The sequence below is a fragment of the Stegodyphus dumicola genome, chromosome 7, assembly GCF_044657685.1.
Source record: "Stegodyphus dumicola isolate Sdum_Otavi_A_Nest chromosome 7, ASM4465768v1".
NCBI lineage: Eukaryota > Metazoa > Arthropoda > Arachnida > Araneae > Eresidae > Stegodyphus > Stegodyphus dumicola.
The window spans coordinates 25,384,968-25,402,120 of NC_140774.1; the positions used below are offsets into that span (position 1 = coordinate 25,384,968).

The 17,153-nt window shown below is 30.5% G+C and overlaps 1 protein-coding gene across 4 annotated transcripts in view; it reads right to left on the reverse strand.

Moving 5' to 3' along the window:
- Positions 1-17,153, reverse strand: part of LOC118187783 (liprin-alpha-1-like) — a 295,871-nt gene that overhangs the window by 22,203 nt on the left and 256,515 nt on the right. For all 4 annotated transcript variants that reach the window (XM_085819989.1, XM_085819990.1, XM_085819988.1 and 1 more), the window contains exons 16-19: positions 14,708-14,835; positions 11,322-11,396; positions 6,794-6,996; positions 1,332-1,434 (exon numbers count right to left, since the gene is read on the reverse strand). In XM_085819989.1, coding sequence (XP_085676115.1) covers positions 1,332-1,434; positions 6,794-6,996; positions 11,322-11,396; positions 14,708-14,835 — 509 coding nt within the window. The remainder of the gene's footprint in view (positions 1-1,331; positions 1,435-6,793; positions 6,997-11,321; positions 11,397-14,707; positions 14,836-17,153) is intronic.

The window sequence follows — 17,153 nt, forward strand, 5'->3', positions numbered from 1 at the left end:
TTTCAAATAAAGGTTTCAAAGGAAAGGCAGAAGAAGGAGGCTTCAAAGGAAAGGCAGAAGAAGGAGGCTTCAAAGGAAAAAGATTTTAAAGGGAAAAGGTATAAAATTTCAAATAAAGGTTTCAAAGGAAAGGCAGAAGAAGGCGGCTTCAAAGGAAAAAGATTTAAAGGGAAAAGATATAAAATTACAAATAAAGGTTTTAAAAAGAAAAATTAAATTTTTCTGTAGAAGGTGGAAAGAATATGTTAACAAGTAATTCATAAAGATGGATTTTTTATTCACTATATTAAGTAAAAAGATAAAGGATATATAGGAAGAAAATATATGTATAATGGAGGAAAGAAATTAAGATAGAAGAAAGGAAGATTTAACAAAGATTATATGAAAGGAAGATTAAAGGAAAGAGAAGAACGAAGAAAAGAAGAAGAATGAAGGAATAAGTTTCAAACGTTTTTTACTAAGGACAAATTTTGACATTTTGTAAAGAATTACTTACAAAGATACACTTCATGAAGGACTCTAAAGTACTACTTTAAGATTTTTATTTTGATTCATTTTTTTTATATGTCACTATATGGCACACTATATGGCAATGTAAAAATCTTTTATTTATTAATAAATACTAGATAAGGGCAGACGTGGGCAGAACCGATTAACCGTAATTGTAGGGGGATGGTGCCCACGTCCTCCGTTACTACTACTACTACTACTACTACTACCAAATTTGATCAGTTCATTCAAAATTTAAAAGGCACAACGTACATTATCATGCTCATATAGTTACATATACAATGAAAAAGAACATATCATTTTAAGCATATTAATAAGCAGGTAAAAATATTTGAGTTAAATTTGATAATAAAATTATTTTTGAGTTTAATAGTTAACAGATACATTTTAGGTAGCTTCGAGAATCCTCATATATTTTTATGAATTTAATTAATTATTATGGACATCTTTAGCCATATATTTGAAAGATCTTGAGCAAGAAATTAACCAAATGATATTAGGATAGATTTTCATTTTACAATACTGTTTCAAATCTATAGCCCAATTATGAAAATATTCCAAATAATAAATCTCTACATGGATACCGTCTTACAACATTGTATATATATATGATTTAATGTCTTTTATGCTGGCAGGCATATTACACTGTTTGTTTCACATTTACAAAATATATTTCTAATTAGCATGTACCTTTTAAAATACTTATACTTTAAGTACTGATACTTTAATTTTTAATTGTATTTATTACTTTTAATAGTATTAATTTAAGTACTGATACTTTAATTTTTTTACTTGATTAATGTACAAAAATAATTTCTTACCTTTTGTTTGCTCTTCGACAGAACTCAGCTTTTTGAACGATACTGCCAGATGGTGGTACTGGATCACATGGTGTGGAAGCTTCACTATCTACAAAACCTGAACCTAAATATACAAAAAATGGTAACAAAATGCATTTTTGAAAACAAAGTTGTTTTTAATGAATATGATGCAATATTAGTTAAATTGTAACATTTTGATTTAATATAAACATCTGTACATAACTAACTGCTTTAACGTAAATACATATAAGCAACTAACACTGTTTGAATTAAATGTATACTGTAAATAGTTTTAATAATAAATAAATTATAATAAATAAACTTTAATATAAATAAAACATAAAAAATGCCTCCCTCTTCAGCAGTACCTGTTGTCATATTGTTGGGCTCAGGTTTGAAAAATATAGAAGGTATAAATGTTTGTAAATGCATAATGTCTTTGTGGCATGTAAGCACTTAAAATACTACTAAGCCAGAAACATCCTAAAAAAACTGGTGGTAGGAAAAAAGGAGTAGAAGGCACTTAGATCTGTCCTCCAGTACATTCCTTATTCAAATTTGGAAACTACAAATGTACACACAAACTACAGTGTACAAACTCATACCTATAAGGTGTCCAAGGCCTTGGTGAATGACAAGTGCCTTTTGACCATGATAAAATATACGAACCCGCTCTGACTTAGGTTAAGATCAGGAGGGATAGTAAGAATAACTACAAGCAGCGCCGGCGCAAGGTCATCCGGCGCCCACCTGCAAGATAGCTGATGTCATCTCCCTTTTTTTAAATTTTTGTACAGGAGAAGGAAGTTTTGAAGAAATCATCATTTGAATTTTTTTTTTAACAATTTATCGAGAATAATTTATTTTTCTTCATTTCATATCCTTAAACTTTTCTATAATTTCTTTTGCATCTATCTCATGGCAGATTTCATTTCCAATGGCAATCAAAGCTAGTTTTATGAGTCTTTACTGCGATATGCTTGACTGTAAATAAGTCTTGATCAATTTTAATTTGGAGAATGGTCTTACGTTACTAGCAACACTAACAAGAATGCTAAGTATTATTTTCAATATGATCTTTAAGTTCGGGATGCACAAATTATTTGACACAATTTAAGTTCAGAATATCAAATGGGTCATTTATATTGGCTGTAAAAATGTCTTTCGAAGCTACTATTTCATCATAGAAGGTCTTCTGCATTAATATCTTTATTGTCACCCTACTAAAACATTTTTCTAATTTACTGCATTTTATTTTCAAATTTGCATTATCGATTTCTGATAAATTACCCAGAAAACTGAAATTATCTCATCGATTTTTCATTGCATCAAATTTTTCATTTAATGATATCCAAGCATTATCCGAAATTCTAAAAAAAGACATTTACCCTAAACCTCTCTTCTAGAGATTAAGGGGATTCGTGAGCAAGCTCGTTTTTTTACTTCACCGGACTTCTTCCAAAAGTTTTAAACTATGGCTTGCCATCCACTTCTTCACTCAGTTTTCGGCTTTCTCAAGAATACTTCTATATTCTTCAATGAATATTTTGAAGTTACTTATTGCCTTTAAGGCTACTGTTATACTTAAACCACTTTCTTGTAATTGTTTGGTGATAGGATTAATTCTGTTGTAGAGACATTAGGTATTTTTGGAAGCAGAAGAGATGAAAAGTAACCAACGCCTTCGCCGGGAATCGAACCACGGACTTCTGGAATACGTGCCCAGTGTGCAGTCCTCCATACCCCGAAGGCATATGAAGAAGGCAGGAGAAATACTTTATGTACTCCCCCTTTTAAAAGGCGACTGAGGTTTAGGAGACCCAGTCACTAAATCCTGGATGAAGAGAATCCTCATTCACCACACTTTTAGTTCAAGCACCATTGTGGAGACATTAGGTATTTTTTGAAACGAGAAGAAGTGAAAAATATGCAAAGCCTTTGCCGGGAATCGAACCGCGGACCTCTGGAATACGCGCCCAGCATCTCGGGGTGTAGTGATGAATCGCCCAGCATCTCGTGGTGAATTGCCAGCCCAGCATTTCGTGGTGTAGTGGTATTTCAGAGGGTGCCAGCGCCCTCTGGAATACCACTACACCATGAAAGCACGCCAAGAAAGCGGGATAAATACCTTATATACTGCCCCTTTTAAAGGGCGACTGGGATGTTTAGTGGACCCAATCACCAAACCCTGGCTGTGGAGAGTCATCATCCACCACCCTTTTAGTTCGGGCACAACTGTAGAGTCATTAGGTTATTTTTAAAGCAGAAAAGATGAAAAATTAGCAAACCCTTTGGCTGAAATCGAACCACGAACCTCTGGAATTTGAGCCCAGCATGCAGATCACCACACAAAAAAGGCATACTAAGATGGTGGGAGAAATACCTTATACTGTTAAGCAAATCGTGTCAAAGTATCAAGGAACAAATAAAGTTATAATTCTTGATTTTCAAACAGACTTCGTGCTTTATGTTGCACTTCTTTTGAAAAGCATTCACCTTTGGATATTTAAAAAAGAGTGTTATAGATTTCTCCTAATTTTGCTTTCTTATCCAGTGTTTGAGAGGGGTTTTAAGGTTAAACTAGAAATGTGTTCAAAAACTGTCCATCGCTTAGGAGAAGAAGAAAATAAATTGTATAATTCTTAAATTGTTGAAAAAAAAGTGACTGTATCTGCATTCACCTTTGCTGCATTATTAATCATTAAATTTAAGCTATGAGCTTCACAAGGAAGATAAAACGCATGAGAATTTATTTTCAAGATATTATAAGGTATTCCTCCCACATTTGCAGCATTTCATTTTGACTATCTTTGCTTAAATAATAAACTTTGCCTGTTGCTACCTTTAGTTAGTTGTAATACTCTTTATGTGTGAAATTCCATAATTGGGTAGAACTTTGCAAACAATTCCACTAATTTTAAGATGTTTCTGTTGTCTTTTAGGTACAGTACATCAGACAGCCTCGAAAGGCTAAATTTTGGCTGCCAAGAAATTTTGTGATCTCAATCAGTCTTCCTAACACATTTGACCATATTTTTTTTTTCATTTTCATACCTCTCATGTATCTGGAAATCAATTGTTATTATATTTTTCAAGTTTTTCTCAAGCTCTTTCCCTTTTAAGAAATTTTTCATATGTGCTCTACTAGTCTCATGCCTTTAAATGCATGCCCCTTATGTGCAAGGCTTTAAATACATTTATCCAATCATTATAGCCTTTTACAAGGCTACTACTGTCAATCGATGCAAATATCTTGCAACAGAAGTGAAAAACAGAATTTGTACTTATGGAATGTAATAGCTATGAACAGGGAACTAATTCTCCCTTTCCCATTTTTCTGTTGCAATATGTATCACTAAATTTACGTTCATTATTACTTTTTGGATACATTAAACCTTTCTTTCGAAGAGGCCCCCATTTCAGACAAAGTCATTCTCACTTTGTCGCTAAGAATTGGCCACTTATCAGGATTATCAAAATCTATATAAAGAAAGGAATTTTCATTTATGCCAGTCTCATCTATCGAATTATCTGAATAATCTTTAACTTCAGATTCATTTGATTCCATGCTTAGATCATCACATTCTTTCGCATTAAAAAAAGATGATGATGATGCACATTCTTCTGCATTAAAAAAAAAGAGCTCTGTGTCGTCAGCCGATCGGTGCCTTTTTCTTGGTTATGGCGCCTGCCTGCAAAGAAGGCCTTGCAGGCCCACTTCTGCCAGCTCTGACTACAAAAGCATAAAAAATGTGATAACTTACTTTAATAAGTACAGGCTGTATACTTAATGAACAACTGCTTTTTGTCAAGCCATTGGAGTAAAATAATAGTTTTCATTAGTACACCAAATCTTATCAGAAAATTTGCTTTGGATATTCAAAACTGGGTTTATCAACCATTTCTGAATAACCTATAGAGGATTCAGTAGCTACTTTTGAGTGATATTTTCATTTTTGAATGTGCAGAAACAATTTTTTACACAACTCATTTAATATATCAGAATGAAAGATTTAACTTTTTAAATCAGCCAGATGTATAGAGAATAATATCAGAAATAGAACTGCTTTATTTTATTTATTTATTTATTTATTTATTTTACAATCCATGACATAAATAGCACAGAAGGAAAAGAAAGAAGAAACTAGTATTAAGAAGTCTGTTGATGTCAAGATATGGCAATAACTTGCCAACAAATATCTGCCTTCCTGTGCAATCATTCACTAAGTTCTTTTAATTAGTTGCCATTTGTTCTGTTAGCCTTAATTAAGACTTGAATTGTACTTATTCCTACAAGACTCAGGTTTATGGTCAACTCATAATACCTCATAATCCTAATTTTTCCATAGAAAATAAAAGTGTGTTAGGAACTCTTAATGAATACTATGCCTCTAAAGCAGATGTTCTGCATTATTTTGTTTCAAGCTTTCAAATGGTTGAAAATTTTCTGTAATATATGCATCACAAGTTAATTAAATAAGTCCTCATTTTGAATATTCAATCTCTCTCTTCTAAAAATAATAACTTTCCTGAACTGCACCCTTTCTAGATTAATCTATGTCATATGGCTTGCATAATGCTAATGATATAGCTTATTCGAAACTTGAGAACTCTTGGGAACTGAAACTTTTCTAAATTTAACCAAAACCTTCTCCTGGTAAACTTCCATACTCGATTATTGCATACTTTTAACTTAAACTTTGGTGCTGCTTGGACGCCTTTTTTCCTCACCCTTTTCCTATTGCATCAGTTTTTAAAAATGTAAATGTTCTGGAATGTAGGTGCGATTAGAGTACCAAATAAACTGTGGCCACAAATGTGAATTTAAATAAAAATGGAATTTAATCTGCCTCGACTGCCAAGTTTCCTATTCATTATGGATTAGCATTCTATGCAATCAAAATTCTTCTTCTTCAACATGGATCTATGATCTGTCCTCTCTATGTGATGCACAATCAGTATTTCTGTGTTTCTGCATCTCAGTGCTCCCACTTCAGTACTTCTCTAAATTTGTTTTATTACATATATATATATATATATGCTTTTTATAGACATTTATTATGTATATTCATTCATATCTTTTGCAAGTTCCAGTAGCAAAGAAAATTCTGATCAGCACGTCTAAGTAACATTAATATGTAAAGGTAAATAACTACACTTTATTTTGCTTCAGCACCCAATCAGAAGATATAAGTCTGGAAATCAGAAGTTTAATATATCTTGAAATTAAGCTTTCTAAGAATTCTTCAATTATTTTTTTTTATTTAAACAATTCTCAGCTAAGATTGCAATTAGAAATTCTTTAGCTTTGCTTAAGATATTAAGCTAAGAGTAAATCATACATTCTGGTTAGACAGAAAACTATTTCAAGGCTTGATAATAAATAGAAAAAAAAAATTATTATTTACAGCATCATTTTAAATCTTATAAAAAATTTATTATTTTTTATTATATTACTTTACCTTGGGCCATAAGTTCTTTGTTCAAAGCTTCCTTGGTTTTAACTTTTTCCTTTTTACTAAAAAATCTTCCTAATGATGACTTAAAACCTTTCTTCTTTGCTGCTGCTTTATGCAATGAATCCTGAGATGAATTAACAGAACTAATGGGTGATGTAGCATTTAGTAAACTACTGTCAACTGTTGGTCGAAAAGGGGAAGTATTGCTGCAATTAAAAGAGACAAAAAATTTCATAAAATTATCTAACACTTAATTATGTTATGAGCTTATCTATATAAAAATTAAGTTGTATGAAATAAAATTTTTATTATTATTAAAGTTTCTATTACAGTAGATGACTGTGTATTAGATTTCTGTACATTCAGCTTATTATTTAACTAGTTATATATAAATACAAACAGGAATTGGTTACTAAAGTATCTTCATAAAAATATGTAATTTATGTATTATGAGCATATGTAATTTAAAATTATTCTAAGTAGAAACAAATTCTATTTAATGTAAGATAAAATTAAAATTGTGATATGCAATGAAGAAAACAGTGCTCATTACAGGGAAACTACCTACAAAAATATTTGAAACCTAAAATAACCTTTATTAGACGGGCCAACAATCACTTAGCCTATGGGACACTTAACCGATAGGACATTTAGCTGACAGGACAGTTAGCTAACAGGTCATTTTGACATGGACACTTAGCCGACAAGACATTTAGCTGACAAGGACACTTAGCCGACAGGACATTTAGACTACATGGATAGTTAGCCGACAGGACATTTAGCTGACATGAACAGTTATCTGACAGGACCTTTAGATGAAAATGACACTTAACCGACAGGACATTTGGCCGACACAAAGAGTTAGCCGTCAGGACATTTAGCTACGGGGCACTTGACTGTCAAGACATTTAGCCAACAGGATACTAAGCCGACAGTGACATTTAACTGGCATGTACCCAATAATTATTTAAACTTACTATCAATTACAAAATTTCTCGACTTCTCCATAAGTTCAATATATAAGTTATTTTTGTGCCTATCAGTAAAGTTCGTTTTTTGATTTCTTATAGATCTCATATGTGCTTTTAATTATTGTGTTAATTTAGCATCGTGCTGCTTGGTATATATTGGCCAAACTGAAAAAGTGCTGAAATTTCTCGTCAGGAAATATGAATTAAATTTCAAAAGGAAAAAAGAATTTTTTTAGCTGAGTATGGTGGTCACTTAATTACATTTGGGATCTTCAAAAATTATCCGTAAAGCTTCTTCATTTAATCAAATGGGTTCTTTTGAACACTTTCATATCATTAATAATTTTTCTTGTTTACTTAAAGATATTAATTTTCCAATCTCGCTCTTCCAAATGCTTTCAAATTTCTAATATTTTTACGTTTGATTACTATTTTACTCAATACATCACGTTACATTCTTTTCCTTACAAAATTGTTTCGCTCCTCCCACAAATGAAATTTCCTTTCCCTGTCATGAAAAATTTAAATAATGCAATAAGAATTATTGTTATTCTTGAATTATACTTTTTATAGAAACATATGGTGGTGAAGGGTTAGTTTTGAAATATTTATTATTTTGTTATTAGAAACAATTAAAAAAAAGTGAATTTTTAAGACAAGCAAAGGTATAAATTATTGACCTCTATAATGAGCTGTTCATCCCATCATACTTGAGATAAAAATTCTGTAACATTTTATTCACCATGCCTCTCTCTTAAAATACTTAAGTTAATGTTTATAGCACTAAACTGGTGCATTACATTTAATTTAGAAGTAAAATATTTTTTAAGGTTTTATTTCATTCATAACTGAATTCTATTCTCAAAAACTACATGTTTCACTCTTCATATATCGAAAACGTTCCCGATATGAAACTCCGGATGTTAGAAAATCTCCGGAGGAATCTACAAAAGGAGGAGCACTAAGCAGGGTGGAGCAAAGCGAGACATCCTGTAAAGTCACCGTAATGTGGTGCCATCTATTGGTGTTAGATTTAACTAGATCAGTCATGTAACTAGATAATATTATGCACTCTGTTTTGAAAGTCGCAATGCATAATTTTCAATATAATACGTTATATTGTTTCATGTTTTTCTCATAAAATGTAACTTTCTCAATATCTGTTAAAAACGTATAAATTTTCATTTCGCTTTTCATTAACTTTAACTTTTTTGTCCTCTTTCATTCCTTCTCTTTTTTGTTTTTGTCATAGCTACATGGTAATAGGGAAATTTTTGGTGCCCATTTTCCTGAATGCATTTATAAAGTTCTAGCCTAAAAAGGCAATTTTTATTGGAAGAGACTGGTTATATATCAAGTAAAACAATCACTCTATTTCTGTTAGGCCCGGAAGCGGCCGAGAGGTAAATTCACTGAACACTGGCAGTTCGGCCGAATTTTGAATCCTGCGAATGAACAGGCTGCATGGGTGTTTTCGTGGTTTTCCCCATGTGTAACATGTATACGTGCCAGTTTTCCTTAGAAAGTCCTCCACAAAGATATCTCTCCCATTATGCAGATAGCCCTCTGGCTTTGCTGTAATTACATAAATCAAACCTACTTCTGGCCGCAGGCCACGAGGTATAAATTCCTGTGCCGGAGTACTATCCCAGATTAATAAATATGCAATTTCTAACCTGTAATTGTATAGGGTGAAATTTCATTTTAGATAAAAAAAAAGTAGTTTCATAGCTTCCTGACAGGGATAGGAAATTTCATTAGTGAGAGGAGCGAAACAACTTTATATGGGAATGAATGTAGAGTGATGTGTTGAGCAAAGTAGTCATGAAATGTGAAATTATTAAAAATTTAAAACTATTGGGAAGAGCGAGACTCATTGCTGGCTTAATGTCATGTTAGCTAAATGTTCATGTCGGCAAAGTGCCCTCGTTGGCTAAGTGTCCGTATCAGCTAAATGTTCTGTCGGCTAAATGTCTGTGTTGGCTAAATGTCCTGTTGACTAAGTATCCATATCGACTAAGTGTCCCTGTCAGCTAAATGTCTTGTCAGCTAACTGGTGTTGTTTAAGTATCCCGTCGGCTAAGTGTCGCCGACTGTTGTTGGACTACAAAGATTTTGAATTCAGTTGCTATATTCAACATATTTGTCTGTTGCTGCATTAGTTATTTGATAATATGAAGTATACTTATGCAGTTTTTTGGCCATTGCTCATTTCAAGCTTTAAGATATATAGTCATAAGACATATTTGTTAGATATGGCCCTATTGATACATCCCGGGTAAATTGCAAGATGATTGTACATTAGAAAATACTTCCTAAATATTATGATTTCGTATCTTATGTTTGATTGAACATATGGCATTTACATTAAAAATATTCTTTACACATGATAAGAAAATGCTTTCATAAGACTATGTAAATATGAGGTTGACAATTAAAAACTTGGCAAAACATTTATCAGATTGCTTTTTGTATATGATAAAGAGTTTATTATTTAATCTTCTATGCTATTTTCTTCCTCATATTCTATGAGACATCACAAAATGAGAAACAATTATGTAAAGCATTTATCCACTTATATAAAATGCTAAAAATTTGCTTTTCTGTATCTCAGAACTACAAATTTTCTATTAATCTTTAACAATTTTATCCTCAATATTTTAGAATTATTTTGGGACAATGTGCTATTGATTTGCAAAATACACTCTCACATAAATTTTGCTTTTATTATTTCCATTATGCCTAACTATAAATGAGTTAATATAATATAAGAGGTACACATAATTTTGTATTAACATGCACAGCATATAAATGTTTCACTTAATTTTGAATTTTTACAATTAAAAACCTGCTATTGTCTTATTTTTACTGCTGTTTATTTATAAATGTTCTTCTCATAGCTGAGTTCTGTGAAAGATAAATTAGTAATATAAACTTAAATATAAATAATACTTTTATTCAATCTATGATATATCACTTCAAAGCCAAGAAACAAAAATTCAGACAAGGTTCACTTTTAATGTACATGCAACTATGATTGAAGCTCTAACTAATCAAAAATTTATAAGTAATATATAAAGTTTATATATAGATTAAGAATATAAAGTTTAATTATATATAAAGTTTTTAATATTAATTTTATATATATAAAGTTTTTAGTATTAATTTTTATATACAAGAAATCAAGATCAAATGCCATATGGCATTTGATTTGCATTTGTACTTAAACTTCACACTTTTGGAAATACATGAAGCATGCTTATTGCTTATTAAATTGGAGAGAAATGCATTTCTAATTCGCTAAAATATTCTATGCCAATATATTTTTTAAAAGTAACAAATATAAACGCAATGATTTTTTCAGAATGCTTTTCCTTGCGTAAACAATGCAGAATAATTACTAAAGTTAAATAAGTCATGCTATTTACACAAGAAACATTTTAGTAACAATTTTACAGTAAATTCAGCACAATTTTATCAAAAATTTACATGAAATGATAAACAATCTTATTGACTTTTAATAATTAAGTTCATTTCAGTGATTAAACTTTGTTACTAACCTGAGCAAATCTGGAGGAACTGTGGAAGATGGAATAGATGAAGATGTAGGCTGAGATGCCACAACTGGCATAGAACTTTAAAATCCAATAGCAGCACAAAGAAAATACACAATTTACTATGTAAACATAAAAAAATAATATTAACGTTGGTTTACAGTTCTATCTACATAATCAGGCTATTTTTTTTTTTAAATAATGTGTCTGACAAAAAAATTCCTGGAAATAAAATGATCAGAAGTACAGTTAAAAATGCATAATAATGCAAGGTATCCTAGGAGGGTATAACTATTTCTAAATGATCATAACATTTGATTTACAATTAGTATCTAATCCTTCAATTAATTAATTTTTGTCTTCTGCATTCTTATATTCTAAATCTGTTGAAGATGCTCATGTAAAAATTATTTACACCAAGGGATTCCATTGTGAAAACATAACTGATGAAATGGTTTATACAGGAAAATTACCCAAAATTTAGGAAAATTACAAATATTTGACTGACATTTTAAAATTAAAAATACCATGTATTCCAATGTATAATGCACACTGATGTATAAGCCACACCTATAATTTAAAACTACATTTTTTAATTTTTAGGTATATTCACCATATAACATGTATGCTTTCCTTTACGAAGAAACCTGAAAGATACATGTGTGATCTTACCTTTAAGTCATTCATTAGAAGATTTTCCCCAGGCTTTCAAACAATGGTATACTGAATTGACAAGCAAAAAGGGGAACAATATTTATGTCTGGGAAATGCTTGAGGGAGTAAGTAATTCTGCAAAGAGCGTGGGTTGTATTCAATGCAGATGAAGAGAAGAATGTTATTCTAGGGTTTCGAGAAAAGGGGGATATAATTTGGGGTAAGGATTCACTTCCAACCTGAATGAATTAGGAGTCAGATGTTTTCTCTTTCTGCAGTCATCTGAAGCCATGATTCATGAAGTGAATATTGAAAGCTTCAGTAAATCACATTTGCTTTAGTTGAAATACAGTTGATCTAGTGTTCCATTCGGTAGTAAATATAGCTCCTGCCAAATAAAACAAACACAGTGCTGGGTTTAAATGCAAAGTCATTCAACTTGTAAAAGGAAATGAGAATCTTGCTGCAGCAAGGATGTTTTTTGGTACATGTAGAAATCTAATTTTTGTATACTCATCTGTTCTTTATTTTTAAATCTATAATTTTTATGTCCAGTGTATAACATGCACTCATAAATTTCAATTTTATTTCTTATATTAAAAGTGCACATTATATATTGGGATATAGGGTAGTTATTAATGAATTTAGTTTATCTACACCCATTAAAAGTATTACAAACAAAAAAAATATTTCAAATTCACAACATCAATAATGACATTCTAGAAAACAACTGGAATTTGATTGCCATTTATGGGAAAATGGTGCCCATGTTAATAAAATGTAAAAAAATGATGCATTTCAATAAACCATGTTGTGCATTAACATAATTTACATTAAGAGTTTTATGATAATTTAAGCTGCTCAACCGGTATAGTGGTTAGCGTCACTGACTGCAGTGCCAAAGTGCCCAGGTTCGAATCCCAGAGAAGGCGTGGATGTTTATAAATGTATAGTGTCGATGCAGCATGGCAGCACTCTAAATATGCAGTCAGCCGAAAGTCCTCTCATCTGGTTTGGGGGAAGTTGAGAGGGGACGTGAGACCCTTGGACCCATCCTCCCGAGGTGCTCTCCATCAAAATTGGGGAAGGAACTGAGCTAGATCACACTATCACCTGAATGGTGCTCAAGTCTATTGCCAGCAGCAGGCGTAATCTAGCGCTCCTTACCACAAGGAATTTTATGGGCTTGGGCTGACTACGTCAGACAAGTGAGCATAAGCAACAACAACAACAACATGATAATTTAAAACTAATAACACTTGTTACCTACTTAAAAAATTAATTTTTAATTTGATTTTCTGATAATTTAAAACTAGTTATACTTGCTATCTACTTCTAAAAATTAATTTTTTAATTTATGCAATTTTAAAGAATTATTACATTCCCCTTCAGGTCACATTTCTTCTTTTCTTTTTCCCCCTTTTTGGAGTGTATACAGATATCTGCTTTTTTATTACTGATGAAAACAAGGATATAAATTATGATATTTAATGAAACAATTTTTTCAAATGATTTGTTCCTTTAAATCAAATGCATAAAAGTAATATAAAATAAAATAATAATAAATGTAATAAAAGTCATTCCCATTTCATGATGAATGTAATCACAAACCTTTTTTTTCTTTCATATTTTTACAAGCATTCTAATGTTTAATTACTTTCTTCTTTAGTACACCATTAGGAATAGTTGCATACTTTTAGATGAAACTGAGAGTAAACTGCATCATTTCTATTAACAACTTTTTGATTTACACAAAGCATAAATTACATTCACAAAAATAAATACAATGAATATAAATCTTGGTCAGGACGTAATTTATTTATGAGTATGATAAGATAGATCTTTCTTCTTTCAGTTTTTGCTTATATAAATTCACCAGTCTTTCCATGTAAGTATTAATCTTGTACTTGATATTACAAAATCTGATCAATTAAAGAAAATACTTAAAGAAAAGTTTGGCTTGCTTTAAACTTCAAAAGCATCTTAATGAGCTTAATGAGCCTTAATTATAATTAATATCCTTAGTTGTAAAATCTTTAATTGATTTTTAATTGTAAAATAAAATAAGAAAATGACTTAAAATGCACAGAAAATTTCAGTTTATTGTTATCTCCAAATTTCTTTAAGTCATTTTCTATTTAGTATTTAAGTTGATTTCTTGATTTTTATTTAATATTTCCACCTAAAAAAAGGAGGGTAAAAAAAAGTCTTAAAGATTTCATTCAAACAAAGGTATTAGATTTATATCTGGTTTGATACAGATCAGTATCACATAATTTTATTATGCTTCTAAATATTTTGCATGCCTTCTTACAATCGGTAGAAATTGTTCCTTTGCACCTTTTTTTTTTTTTTTTTTTTTTTTACTACTAATAAAAAGGTGTCAGTTTGAATTCTAGAAATTTATTTAGCAATTTTAATTTATTAAAAAACAAAATATTGATTCTGACTATTTGCTAATTATTAAATAATAAAAAACAAAATATTGATTCTGAGTATTTGCTAATTATTAAATAATAATAAATAATATTTTAAGAACAACAGAATGGAAACAGAATAAAAGAGTTGATTTTTTTCTGGTCTTTTTAAAAGAAGATTAAAAAGTGACATTCATAACGGTGTGCCATATTATGGTATTCATGATTACGAATACATATTCAATAGGAACTTCTTTTACATGAAGCATGTAAGAACTAAAAAAAAACTCTTCAACTCGCTATTGGAAAACAATATTTTACCTCCTGTATTCATCGGGATTCTGAGGTAATGATTGGGATATCCTTTCTAACCTTAAGGAACGAGGAGTGGGAGGACTGGACTGTCTTGTTAATTGACTATCATCCATTGTATCAGCCACAGATTGCATCTGAAGAATAAAAAGATATTATTATGTAGAACAAAAAGAAACAAAGACCCAAGCCTGAAAAAAACCTTGTTTGGAAATGAAAACAAATATTTAAAGAAAAAATTGAATCATTCATGTTCTTCTTTAATTTGGAAAGTACTGCAACAAGAGAGACTTTATAAATTAAAATGGTACAAACAGATGACTAGATATAAATGAAACAGATAAACAAGTTATATGCATTATAAAATTAATCATTTTAAAATAAAAACAAAATACAAGGTAGTTTCCAAAACATTCCTGGAATTACTGTCTTCTACAAGAAACAGTGACAACAATTAGAAAACTGCATCCATGGAATCTGTCAAAATATTATTTCTTATGACACAAGCCATTTCTTTTTGAATGGGAGCAATAGCATTTCTTTCTTTTATGTGCATTATCAGAATTCAAAGCGGCTCTGATAAAAGAGGATGAGTTAATATCTAGCAAATGAAAAATGCTAATTTTAGCAAAACTCAGAGATTGGAAATAAAAATGGGAATAAAAAAATTAATACACACAAAAGCTAGATACATATAAAATTATGCTATTTATTTTAGCAACTTTTTCTTCAAATTATTTCTGTATGTGATCATGTATGCAAAAATGTTTAATGGAATCGATGCACTCACTAAGAGCAAAATTGACTCTGTTAGTAGACTTCTAATTGATGACTAAAATGCAACTAAATCCTAGTTTGATTAAAATTTATAAGAAAGAGAGCATGAGTGATATTGCCTGCAGAGTTTAAATTGCACCAGAGCCCATTATAGCTCGGCTCCAGTGCTTCTTAGTTTTTGAGATAAATCATAATTCTAGTCAGAGCACACTGAAGCACTAAATAAGAAAGCTCGGGCACTTCTTTTATGTAACTGAATAACAATTTTTGGTAAATTTTTATTTTTAATAATAAAATTATATTAAAAATCGATTTTGACTTCTGAATGCAAGCTTCTCTTTCTTTGGGAAAACTCTTGGATAGAGGTCGAGATTTTTAAGGAAAGAAAAGCTCCACCCACATGTCAAAGGCTTATTCTCCAGAAAGTACAACGAATTTATGACATTAGGTAAATTTTTTGTTCTGACACTAGTGTCTTCCCATGAAAAAGAGCATCTGCAGACATTTTGGAATGATGTTACCAAAGATGGGGGATGAAAATTGTCACTTGTTACTTTTTTTCAGCTAGCCCTCAGATTCGGTGAAAATTTTTTCCCATGTTATATTCTGCTTATCAGCTAGAATTATATTGCAAGGAGATCATGGTCAGAAAACGTTGGAACTCTTCTCTTTTTGTTTTCAAGCCTACAGATCATCCGTTAAAATTTTCTTCATATCCTCTTACTGTTTATAACATTATGTGTATTTTCATTAGTGATGCTCTAACCATTTTAACATTTTTATTCGTATGCTCGAAAAAGAATGGTCTTGGTTTCTTTCATCCCTTGAAGTAATACATTATATTCAAAGCTTAAATTAAACTGGAGACCGATTGAGATATTTCTTATTTTTTGTGTGAAATTTTGATTCCAGACAAAACCCAAATAAATCAAGGTCCAGTACTTTATTTTAATATTTAATTATTTAACTTTTATTTAATAGCTTATTATACTTTTATTTAATGCATTACATTTTATTAAATTTTAATATTAATTGTTTAATTATTCTAATTTAATTTTAATAATTAATTATTTTACTGGTCATTTTATTTATTTATTCATTTTTCTTCTTGTTCCCTGACAGTCTTCCATACGTGCTCTAATATATCTGATACTTCTAATTTTGCCCTGATTACCTAATATAACATTTCGAGATATATATAAAAAATTACTCTTGATGAGAGAAGACAGGAAGAAAGAAAGTGATGATCTCTCTCAAAATACAAGGCAAGTTAATTCAATAGGTAGGTAATAAGCTTGTAAGACAAACACATACATGTACAGATGATGCACTGTTGACAAATAATTTAATCTAGAAGGCTACTTAATTGTAGTATGTATCTAACTTTTGTATACATTAAAACTTTTCCCTTTTATCTCAGTTTTATTTAAAAGAACTTGATTAAAAATAACCCTTGTATAACTTAACAGCATTAAAATATCTCATTATTTCTTTGACTTCCCTTTAACTGATTTTTATCAATCTCTTCAACCTTAAGGTGAAAGGACAGCAATTCAAATTCTTATGAAAAATGAGTTCCAAGGATTGCTTCTATAGATTAAAAAATATGTGGCCAGGTTAGCCCTAAAAAAATGGTTAGTTTCAAAAGTCTTACAGAAATAATAATTTTAATAGCACT